The sequence below is a fragment of the Nerophis lumbriciformis genome, linkage group LG18, assembly GCF_033978685.3.
Source record: "Nerophis lumbriciformis linkage group LG18, RoL_Nlum_v2.1, whole genome shotgun sequence".
Taxonomy (NCBI): domain Eukaryota; kingdom Metazoa; phylum Chordata; class Actinopteri; order Syngnathiformes; family Syngnathidae; genus Nerophis; species Nerophis lumbriciformis.
This window is the reverse complement of record NC_084565.2, coordinates 18,107,501-18,119,714: the sequence shown is the minus strand read 5'-3', so window position 1 is coordinate 18,119,714 and position 12,214 is coordinate 18,107,501. Positions and strand designations below refer to the sequence as shown.

The 12,214-nt window shown below is 42.2% G+C and overlaps 1 protein-coding gene across 3 annotated transcripts in view; it reads left to right on the top strand.

Annotated features, from left to right (window-relative positions):
- ttc39a (tetratricopeptide repeat domain 39A) overlaps positions 1 to 12,214 on the top strand; it is a 98,526-nt gene that overhangs the window by 65,652 nt on the left and 20,660 nt on the right. For all 3 annotated transcript variants that reach the window (XM_061977768.2, XM_061977767.2, XM_061977769.2), the window contains 8 exons: positions 3,889 to 3,953; positions 4,031 to 4,130; positions 4,308 to 4,373; positions 7,303 to 7,411; positions 7,551 to 7,618; positions 7,692 to 7,751; positions 7,990 to 8,151; positions 9,328 to 9,419. In XM_061977768.2, coding sequence (XP_061833752.2) covers positions 3,889 to 3,953; positions 4,031 to 4,130; positions 4,308 to 4,373; positions 7,303 to 7,411; positions 7,551 to 7,618; positions 7,692 to 7,751; positions 7,990 to 8,151; positions 9,328 to 9,419 — 722 coding nt within the window. The remainder of the gene's footprint in view (positions 1 to 3,888; positions 3,954 to 4,030; positions 4,131 to 4,307; positions 4,374 to 7,302; positions 7,412 to 7,550; positions 7,619 to 7,691; positions 7,752 to 7,989; positions 8,152 to 9,327; positions 9,420 to 12,214) is intronic.

The following is a 12,214-nucleotide window of genomic DNA, read 5'->3' as shown; positions in this document are numbered from 1 at the left end:
TAACCTGAAGAGATTCAGGTTTTTTTTTTATATTACTTTGTATTTGTAAACAGTAAAATCAGAGAAGAAAACACTGCGGGGCACAAGGTAGAAGACAGTGGACAAATGAGCATGGAAGCGGGAGGACACTGAACGTGAGAATGCACAAGGAAAGCCAGATACAGGACAGCTCACTGTAACAGGGAACAGAAGATTATGTTCCGGCCAGGATCCTTGGGTCCACTGGACTTTATACAGCTCCCCCTCATCAGTCCCAGGTGTGCAGATTGCTGACGCGGCCAGCGCGAGTAGTGGCATGTCTCGACAAGCTGCCAACGGAGGTCCTGGCAGACCCAGCTGCCGGAGAAAAGCGGGTTCGAGCCCGCGCCGTGACCTTACCCCCAAGGGAGGGTGGAGGGGTCAACTGGTGGGGTGTCGCCAGCCCACGTATCCCCGAATTCACCGGGGACGAGTCTGGTGGCTGCGGAGAGTAGACCGGTGCTGCAGCCGGCGAGTCGAACAGCCAAGGAACGGCCACCTTCTAGGCCGTCGGGAAGGCGGACGTGAGTGGCGCCATAACCACAGCAGCCCACGAGTACCACGGCCATGTCCTGGGCGTCGCTCCTGTTGGCGCCTGATGGCCGCCTGTGCGGCCGGCCAGCCGGAGGTCGCGGGGGCGACGATGCTGGAGACGTGGAGGACGATGTCGTCGGAGCCGAAGACGTGGAGGATGATGTCGTCGGAGCTGGAGACGTGGAGGACACAGGCTGAGGAGCCGGAGACGTGGAGAACATAGGCTGAGGAGCTGGTCGTGGTGCTGAAGTCGGCGCTGGCCGTGGTTCTAAAGCCGGTGCTGCTGGCCGTGGTGCTGCTAGCCGTGGTGCTGCTAGCCGTGGAACAGGTGGTGACTCGGGGGCCAGCCTGGGAGCTGGCGCTGACTCGGGGGCCAGCCTGGGAGCTGGCGCTGACTCGGGGGCCAGCCTGGGAGCTGGTGCTGGTACGGGGGCCAGCCTGGGAGCTGGTGCTGGTACGGGGGCCAGCCTGGGAGCTGGTGCGGGTACGGGGCCAGCCTGGGTGCTGGTGCTGGTACGGGGACCAGCCTGGGTGCTGGTGCTGGTAGTGTGGTTGGTGGGTGCGGCTTGGCAAACCGAAAGACAGGTGGTAACGGGCTTGCTGGTTACCACCTTCCTGTCCAACGAGGAACTGTCACTGAGGGTGGAGGAGGGTGTTAGTGTGGCGGGTAAATTCCTCTTCGTCAATATCACCGCTAAACATTCCCCTCCAAGATAGGCGATCAGGACTAGAAACATTTGAGTGGCAAAAAAAAAAAAAAAAAGTCAATGAAGGTGGGGCTAAAGACACTGGGAACGGGGCTAAGGAAAAACTGTGCCATCAGGTCCTTATAAATAATTTGGCCGGAACTTACTGTTATGGTTGGAGGAGGGAGTTGTGACGGCACAGAACCACAAGGGGGTAATATAGCTCTATGTATTTTTTATTATATATATGTACAATATATATATTGATACACAATACTAAATATACTTAAACTAAGGAAATGGAGTGTGACTAAATTCAAGAGTGTGTATGGTGTGAGACTATGTGAAGCAGTTATCTGTTGAGTGTTACCGGGAGGTGTTGTTCCAAACTCGAAAGTCCAAGGGGTGAGGCTGATCTGGGAAGTCCGTGAGACAGGCAAACGATCCAGGGCGAGAGAGAGAGGCATCAGAGTCTGTGTCCATGCGAGGGGGGTCGAGATCCGGGAAGGCAGTCGAGATCCAGGGTGGAAGTCCAAGGGAGCGAAACTCACAGCTCGTAACCAAGGCGACGGAAGAAAACACTGCGGGGCACAAGGTAGAAGACAGTGGACAAATGAGCATGGAAGCGGGAGGACACTGAACGCGAAGGAAAGCCAGATACAGGACAGCTTACTGTAACAGAGAACAGAAGATTATGTTCCGGCCAGGATCCTTGGGTCCACTGGACTTTATACAGCTCCCCCTCATCAGTCCCAGGTGTGCAGATTGCTGATCGCCCACAGCCTTGCCGGCATGTGAGCGTGACGCGGCCAGCGCGAGCAGGGGCGTGTCTCGGCGCGCTGCCAACGGAGGTGCTGGCAGACCCAGCTGCCGGAGAAAAGCGGGTTCGAGCCCGCGCCGTGACATAATTCCCTTAAAATAAATAACAGGACTATAGGAAATGTCACCTGCAATGTCCAGTATCCATTATTTATGTCACCAAAAAGTTACTGAATCGATATCAACTCACTGAATCGTTTTGGATCGTTTCGTTCTAAAAAAAGAATATCGTCCCTGAGTCGTATCGGCAACCACAAAATCAAATCGAATGCGACTGTGAATTGTTCCTGTTTGCGAATGACTCGGCCCTGCTGATATCCGGCAATGACAAATCACAGGTAGAAAAAATTCTCAGTGCCGAACTCTGTAGAATTTGCACCTGGCTCGCTGACAATAAGCTATCCATACACTTAGGTAAAACAGAATCCATCCTATTTGGGTCCCAAATCAACCTTAAGAAAGTCAGTGACTTCACTATTAAAGTGGGTGACATTGTTATCACCAGGAAAGATGAGGTCACCTACCAAGGTTCCATTCTAGAGGCTAATCTTTCCTGTGATAAAATGGCAACCAAGGTAATCAAAAAGGTCAACCAACGAACGAGATTTCTCTATAGATCTCCTCTCTGGTCAACAAAAGCACCATTAGGATTCTAGCGGGAACTCTCGTTCAACCCTTTTTCGATTACGCATGCACATCCTGGTACCCCAGCACCTCCAAAACCCTCAAATCTAGACTCCAAACATCCCAGAACAAGCTAGTCAGGTTACTTCTAGACCTCCACCCCAGATCACACCTCACTCCTTCCCACTTCTCCAAAGTGGGCTGGCTGAGGGTGGAGGACAGAGTAAATCAACTTGCACTGAGCCTAGTCTATAAAATTCGCTACACCTCCCTGATACCCAAGTACATGTCCAACTACTTCCATAACGTAAATGACCGCCATAACCACAACACCAGGGGGAGCTCCACAAACCACGTCAAACCCAGATTCTGATCTAACAAAGGTCTTAACTCATTCTCCTTCTATGCCATATCAATATGGAATGCACTCCCAACAGGTGTAAAAGAAAGTGCATCTCTATCCTCCTTTAAAACCGCACTAGAAGAACACCTCCAGGCAGCTACAACCCTAGCCTAACCCCCTTCCCCCACCACATCCCACCTCCCCGGATTGTAAATAATCAAATGTAAATAATCAAATGTATATAATTGTTCTTATGCTTTCTGAGCTCACTATGTTCACCGCTCGCTGTACATATCCTACGAAGTGAGACCTACACTGTTACAATGTCCATTTCTCTGATGATATAATTGTTGATGACTGAAGTATGCTGATAGCAACCCAACCTAACCCCCTCGCCCCAACCCCTCCACATGCCACCCCCCGGATTGTAAATAATGTAAATAATTCAATGTATATACTCTGATGATTAACTTGTGTGATGACTGTATTATGGTGGTAGTACATATTTGTACCATGAATTGATTAACTTGGACTCCGACTTAAACAAGTTGAAAAACGTATTCGGCTGTTACTATTTAGTGGTCAATTGTACGGAATATGTACTGTACTGTGCAATCTATTAATAAAAGTTTCAATCAATCAAACAAATCGTTACACTCATATTGTTTTAAAAATATCTCTGCCATACCTTCATGGTTTGATTTCAAATTTTCGGGACTTATGCAGATCCCAAATACACAAAAACAGGTACCAATCGGTCAGAAAAGTTGTTTTTGTATAATAGGTCCCCTTTAAGGCCTCCAACTTATCTGCCATCATGTGTGCTTTTATTTACGGTACCCTACAACTACTTCTTCCACTCAGGATGAAAGTATGATCAGTTTCATCAAAGGAGGAATCAAAGTGAGGAATAGCTACCAGACGTACAAGTGAGAGGCTGAATCTTCTTTTTAATGTTATTACTGTAATTGGCTGATCTAATTTCCTCCCTTTCTTCTAACTGCAGAGATCTTCACAGAGTCCTCCATTCCACTGGGTATAGTCATGGCGACAATCATGGTCATTTTGAGGGCGGAGTCAAATTGGGAGTAGGCGCCTTTAATCTGGTAAGTGTGTAATATGTTATATGTAAGTAATCAACAACAATTCCATACCAAAATCATGATGTCTAATGTTACTCTTATACCTTCACAATGCATGATTTTCGACAAAACGTATCAAAATTAAGTTACCCTGATCGTTTTAAATATAAACCTGATTAGCTCTCTCTCTTAATCTTGCAGATGATCTCCATGTTGCCTACACGAACGCTCAAGCTGCTAGAGTTTGTGGGCTTCTCTGGTAATAAGGTGAGCTCCCCTTGAAGTGTTAAAATAATTTATTTAGTTGACGCCTCCTGAGTTAAAGATGATTGACAGTTGATGCGTTGTGATTTGTGGAAAATCACTGAACTGGATGTGGGCTAGCTCATAAGCACCAAAGACCACAGTGACATCTAGAGGACAGAATCATGTCCTGCATAAATATAGCTGTGACTATAAAAATGGGACTCATTACCTTACCTCCCTGCTTGACACTCAGCATCAAGGGTTGGAATTGGGGGTTAAATCACCAAAAATGATTCCCGGGCGCGGCCACCGCTGCTGCTCACTGCTCCCCTCACCTCCCAGGGGGTGATCAAGGGTGATGGGTCAAATGCAGAGAATAATTTTGCCACACCTAGTGTGTGTGTGACAATCATTGGTACTTTAACATGCGACCCCAAGAGGGACAAGTGGTAGAAAATGGATGGATGGATAACTTATTTCAGTCTTTTACCACTTTCCTCCAGCTAAAATATACCCTTGATTAAACCAATTATTCATCCATCCATCCATTTTCTACCGCTTATCCCTTTCGGGATCGCGGGGGTAGCTGGAGCTTATCTCAGCTACAATCGGGCGGAAGGCGGAGTGCACCCTGGACACGTCGCCACCTCATCGCAGGGCCAACACAGATAGACAAGACAACATTCACACTCACATTCACACACTAGGGCCGATTTAGTGTTGCCAATCAACCTATCCCCAGGTGCATGTCTTTGGAGGTGGGAGGAAGCCGTAGTACCCGGAGGGAACCCACACAGTCACGGGGAGAACATGCAAACTCCCCACAGGAAGATCCAGAGCCCGGGATTGAACTCAGGACTACTCAGGACCTTCGAATTGTGAGGCAGATGCACTAACCCCTCCTCCACCGTGCTGCCTCATATATATATATATATATATATATACATATATATATATATATATATATATATATATATGTATTATATATGATTATTATTATAATATTATTATATATGATAATACATGTATTATATATTATATATATACACATATATATATATATACATACACACATATATATATATATACACATACACATACACACATATACAAACCCCGTTTCCATATGAGTTGGGAAATTGTGTTAGATGTAAATATAAACGGAATACAATGATTTGCAAATCATTTTCAACCCATATTCAGTTGAATATGCTACAAAGACAACATATTTGATGTTCAAACTGATAGACATTTTTTTTTTTGCAAATAATCATTAACTTTAGAATTTGATGCCAGCAACACGTGACAAAGAAGTTGGGAAAGGTGGCAATAAATACTGATAAAGTTGAGGAATGCTCATCAAACACTTATTTGGAACATCCCACAGGTGAACAGGCAAATTGGGAACAGGTGGGTGCCATGATTGGGTATAAAAGTAGATTCCATGAAATGCTCAGTCATTCACAAACAAGGATGGGGCGAGGGTCACCACTTTGTCAACAAATGCGTGAGCAAATTGTGCCCAAGACATGGGTAATTTACACATCTGTGAAGGCGCCATTAATGCTGAAAGGTACATACAGGTTTTGGAGCAACCTATGTTGCCATCCAAGCAACGTTACCATGGACGCCCCTGCTTATTTCAGCAAGACAATGCCAAGCCATGTGTTACATCAACGTGGCTTCATAGTAAAAGAGTGCGGGTACTCGACTGGCCTGCCTGTAGTCCAGACCTGTCTACCATTGAAAATGTGTGGCGCATTATGAAGCCTAAAATACCACAACGGAGACCCCTGGACTGTTGAACAACTTAAGCTGTACATCAAGCAAGAATGAGAAAGAATTCCACCTGAGACGCTTAAAAAATGTTTCTCCTCAGTTCCCAAACGTTTACTGACTGTTGTTAAAAGGAAAGGCCATGTAACACAGTGGTGAACATGCCTTTTCCCAACTACTTTGGCACGTGTTGCAGCCATGAAATTCTAAGTTAGTTATTATTTGCAAAAAAAAAACGTTTATGAGTTTGAACATCAAATATCTTGTCTCTGTAGTGCATTCAATTGAATATGGGTTGAAAAGGATTTGCAAATCACTGTATTCCGTTTATATTTACATCTAACACAATTTCCCAACTCATATGGAAACAGGGTTTGTATGTGTATATACATGTATGTGTATATATATATATATATATATATATATATATATATATATATATATATATATATATCTATCGTATTTTTCAGAGTATAAGTCGCACCGGAGTATAAGTCGCACCTGTCGAAAATGCATAATAAAAAAGGAAAAAAACATAAGTTGCACTGGAGCCCGGCCAAACTATGAAAAAAACTGCGACTTATAGTCCGAAAAATACAGTATATATATATATATATATATATATATATATATATATATATATATATATATATATATATATATATATATATATATATATATGTGTGTATATGTGTATTTTCACAAATGAGTCTAAAACTGATTAAAAATAAAAACTTTACTTAAAATAAATTACATCGAATAAGACTATTGCTATTCAACATATCCAAAGTGCTGTTCGATTATGTCTTGGCATTATTGACTTGTGTGATGACAGTTAGTTATAGCAAGTATTTATCTATTTTTATTTATTATTATTAGCATTAGGGTCTCGGCCTTAGATGGGGCTATAATTGGCAGCAAAATCTATTTCTGCATTATTTTTTCAGTAATGTCAGATGTAAAAAAATTTAAGGCGTTAAGGACAAACCTGGTTAACAACTGCTTTGAAATATATATTATTTTTGTTTCCACTGAAGTCTTTTGAACTTACTTTGAAATACACACATCATATATACATGTGTATATAAAATACAATAATGCTTTGCACCTGTAATTCATCACAAAATATTTTCACAATGTCTTTGTGTGTTTTCTGGTGCGTATTTATGTGCAGGAGTTTGGCCTCCAGCAGCTACAGGAGGGCTCTGCAGACAGTACTTTCAGGTCCTTCTTATGTAACATGCTGCTGCTTTGTTATCACACTTTCATGAGCTTCATACTAGGCAAGTAAACACACGCACACACGCACGCACGCACGCACGCACACACGCACACACGCACGCACGCACAGACACATTCTAGGAGGCCTCTGGCAACACATTCATTCATCATTTGGTTTGGCGCTTTTTATATGTGCTGCAGGTACTGGGGAAGGAGATGTAGAAGATGCAGAAAAACTGCTGCAGCCTTTTCTGAAGAAATACCCCAAGGTGTGAGAGTTGTTTTAAGCTTTTTGTGTTGTGCGATGTGTCGTGGATAAAATGTGGGTTGTTTCTCTCATAGGGATCCATCTTCTTGTTCTTTGCTGGTCGAATTGAGGAGATCAGAGGCAATCTGGACGCTGTAAGTGACATTGTCACATTAACACAGTTGACAATGTTTTACATGTTACTCCCAGTGGATTAATTCATCAGTTCTGACGGTTGTTTTGTAGTGTTTACAGTACATGTATCATATTAGGTAGGTAGAAAACAATTAAATGGGCGTATGGGGTTGTTCCCGAAAAAATCAGCAATGAAACAAAACCCAGGACACAGACCACAAGAAACACATTGATGATTGTTCTGTGTATCTCTATCAGGCTATCAAGCGTTTTGAGGAATGTTGTGAGGCTCAGCAGCAGTGGAAGCAGTTCCATCACATGTGCTACTGGGAGCTGATGTGGTGCTTCACATATCAGAGGCACTGGAAGATGGCCTACTTTTATGCTGACCTACTTAGCAAAGAGAACTCCTGGTCCAAGGTGGGGTCGTCTTCTGCATGAACGAGTTCTTGCCAGTATTTAAAGTGAAGTATGCTCACAGGTGTTGGTTTTACTCACATTTGATGGTGTCTGTTGTGTTATCAGTTGAGACAGATAAGTAGAAAAGAAAGGAGGAATTACTTTTTTTTGTTCTTGTTCTTTTTCTACTGTACAACTAATCCCCACCATGTAACACTGTTTTAGGGAAGTAAAATAACTTTGGAGAACAACAAGTGTAATATTGAATGGACATTGTAAAAGGAAGCTTTGGGTGTTTAGTACATGCAAGCAATCAAAAATCTCAATAAGTTATAAACTAATCAATATCTGTGTTTTTTACTACATTGATTAACTTTATATATGGTTTCCTACTAAATACTTGTGGGAACAGGTGTATATGTAGAGCCTTGAACTCTTTAATATGTAAATTCATCCGTCCATGAAACTTTCATTAACTCTGTTGGTCATTTTTAAATTAGATTTAGACTTTTATAATTCTGTAAAATGTAAAAAAAAAAAAAAAGGTGTACCACTGTACCACTGTATGATAAAATCAAATTAGACCAAAATATAGTCAAACTTACAGAGCGATACTGTGACCTCCCGACATTTCTAAAGGTATTGTTGTTTAAGGTTGTATAAGCATTTGCTTGGTAGAATTAGTTTGTGCATGTATTGCTTCAACTGTGCAAAGCAGCCAGACTATTTCCATTGTCACTATCACTGTTGTATAGTTATCATCACACTCTGTCTCTGTACCATTGCTGGTACAAACACACTGTTATGGCATTATGAAGAAAAAGCAAAACATGCTTTTAGATGCTCACAAAGCCCAAGTCTCACAAGATTTGCAGACATCCCGCATGATGATGATTTTTGACTTTGAAGGCATATTCCACAAAGTTTTGGTTGAACTCCAAACAGCAAATGACGAATAGTGCACTTACACACTCCTCACATTCGGCTGACATGCTAGACATGTCAGACAATACTGCCGAAAAAAGTGCAAATCACCCGTTTTATTTTTAACAACAAATTTAATGTCACCATTGCTGAGAAAGCCAAATGGATTAAAAAAATATAGGAACAATTTTGTGCTCTCAACTTCCTTTTTCTGCTTCTCATTTAGAAAGGAAAGATTGGATTGCAGCTATAACCATTCTTTTCTCTCTTCAGGCCACCTATGCATATATGAAAGCAGCCTACCTCAGCATGCTAACAGAGGATGATTGTTTAACCTTCGGTGAGACTGCGCTCACTTTGTTCAGGTTGAGTATTTTTTTATCAATTGTGTCTTTATCTCCTTGTCTTTAGTGTGTGTGTGGCGTATATGTGCGGTGTGTGCATGTGTGTGAAGTGTATATGTCCTGCGTGTGTGTGTGTGTGAAGTGTATATGTCCTGCGTGTGTGTGTGTGTGTGTGTGTGTGTGTGTGTGTGTGTGTGTGTGTGTGTGTGTGTGTGTGTGTGTGTGTGTGTACAGTGCATCCGGAAAGTATTCACAGCGCTTCACTTTTTCCACATTTTGTTATATTGCAGATATATTGCATATTCTTTATTTTTGTCCTCAAGATTCTACACATAATACCCTATATGACAATGTGAAAAGGTTTTTATTTTAATTTGCAATTTAATTACAACTAAAAAACTAAAAAAAAAACACCTTTAGGTAAATATTCATAGCCTCTGTTTAGTACTTTGTTGATGCACCTTTGGCAGCAATCACAGCCTCACGTATTTTTTAATATGATGCCACAGGCTTAGCACACCTATCTCTTGGCAGTTTCGGCCATTACTCTTGGCCCATTCATCTTTGCAGCGCCTCTCAAGCTTCATTAGGTTAAATGGGAAGCATTGGCTTTCATCCAGGATGTCTCTATACATTTCTGTATTCATCTTAGTGTAGTCAAGGAGGTGACCAACAATCTGTTGGTCACGTCGTCATGTACTTCTACAAATATATCTCCACTTACATCATTGGTACCAGTGTCAGTAACAGTTGTTTCCACTTGGAGGTTCTCTACATCTGACATGTCAGCTGCTACAGTAGTACCTGCCACATTAAAGGGCTCAATACATTGCAAGCGTACCAGTGTTTATATTTACCCATAGCTTTGCCTGCACAACCCAAGATTTTAGCTGTGTGAAAAACACCATAGTCTTTATCTTTGTATTTCACACTTTAGCCTGTTTTTAAAAGGACATTGGGTCTTTGCTCATTATCACTGTCCTGTTCAGAATAGTCATTAGTGTGATGTTCTGCTTCAACCTGTCTTTCTCCTTGCATCTCAGTGACAGAATGAATCCTCTATTTTGTCGTTAGCAGTCACTTGTCCATGCTAAATGTCTGTGTCATTTAATATGTCATCCTCTGTGACATGTTGATTTACATTTTCTATGTTCACCTTTTGTAATCTGAGATGATGAACTCTAATGAAGGTTTCTCCGTGTCTGACAAAAGACCACGGCACCATCCTGACCGATTACAACTCCTGGTCCTTTCCACTTCTGGCAATCCACTCTCTTGTAATATACTTTGTCACCAGTGTTGCATTGCTCATCTGTATGGCGTATTTGTTTACGCAGGGCCCTCCGTTTTCTTTTTGAACACTCTGCTTCTGTAAAAGTCTTTCTTGATGCATGTAAAGCGGAGATGTGTTTTGCTACCCACTCACTTTTTGTTGTGCCCTCTAGTGTTGGGGGTTTGTCAGTTAGCACAGAGGGCAGATTGGGATTTTGTCGAAAAAACAATTGATGGGGAATGTAGCCATCGAAACTTTGCATGGTGTTATTTGCATAAGAGCCCAGTCCATTGCAGTCTTCCAGTCACAACAGCTACTTCCTTTCACTTTTAATATGATCTCAGTGAGTGTTTGATTGTGACGCTCCGGAAGTCCATTGCTCCATGGGCTGTAGGCAGCTATTGTCTTCATTTATATGTTGAAATTTTCAGCCATATCTCTCATCTCATCATTGTTAAACTCTCCCCCATTGTCAGTGAACAGTTTCTGTGGTGAGCTATGCAAACTAATCAGGTCGTGGACAAAGTGTTTCACTATCTCAAATTATTTATTTGTGGTCAGAATGCTGCCAGCACTGAACCTTGTGAACTGATCAATAAGTAATCAAGTAGATACCATAGACCTGGTTTAAGCACATGAAGATCTACTGCTACCATCTCGTTGTACTGTGATGCTAGTGGTAGACTAACAGCTGGCTTTGGTGTAGTCTTTTTGTATTTTTGGCATATTTCACATTCACTCACAATTTTCTGTAGTATGGTGACACACTCTGTCACTGTTGCCTGAACCTTTTAGATGCTTCTGTAGCTTGTCAGCAGAGGCGTGCCCAAATTGTTTGTGAAGTTTTAACTGTATTATTTTTATCCGCTGCGCTCAATTCTTCTGTGACTGTAAGCACTTCTTCCTCGCAGCTCACTTCTTCAACCTCAATGTTTTTATTTCCTTCAGTGTTACCTCCTGTAGTTGTCAAGACCTGGTTATCTCCGATGTTTTCGGAGGTGGTGAAAAAAGTTTGAAAACCACTGATATAGACAAACAACCAGCCATGCATTTTAGGAAAATCATTAGCAAATGATTGCTGTGCCAAAACACTCTGACATGAAGATTTCAGCTTCAGTAGAGAACTATTTTGTAAACAAATATTGATATTGCACTTTTCTACATTATTAGTTTTACAATCTCCCGTTAACTTGACTTGCTCACCTTTGTGTGGACAGTCTTTAACCCAGTGAAATGTAGACTCACAGATGGCACGCTTTGATCTGCGACCATTCCTGTCCAGGGGATTTGTGTCGGGCAGAGGTGTTTTCTGTTGATCCTTTTGAGGCCATGACTTGCCTCTCGGTCTTGTCTGTTCTGTGACCTATGCACTTTCCTGTTTAATTCCAACACTGGAAGCAGTCTGTGTTTTTTCTCCAAAAATCCAATTCAATGCTGACTTCATTGATGAAAACTTGAGATCAGAGCTAATTGACGATCTTTTGTGTCTAAGCATGCAGTATCCAGCAGTTTAAAAGCTAAACTGCATCGGGACGTTCCATGT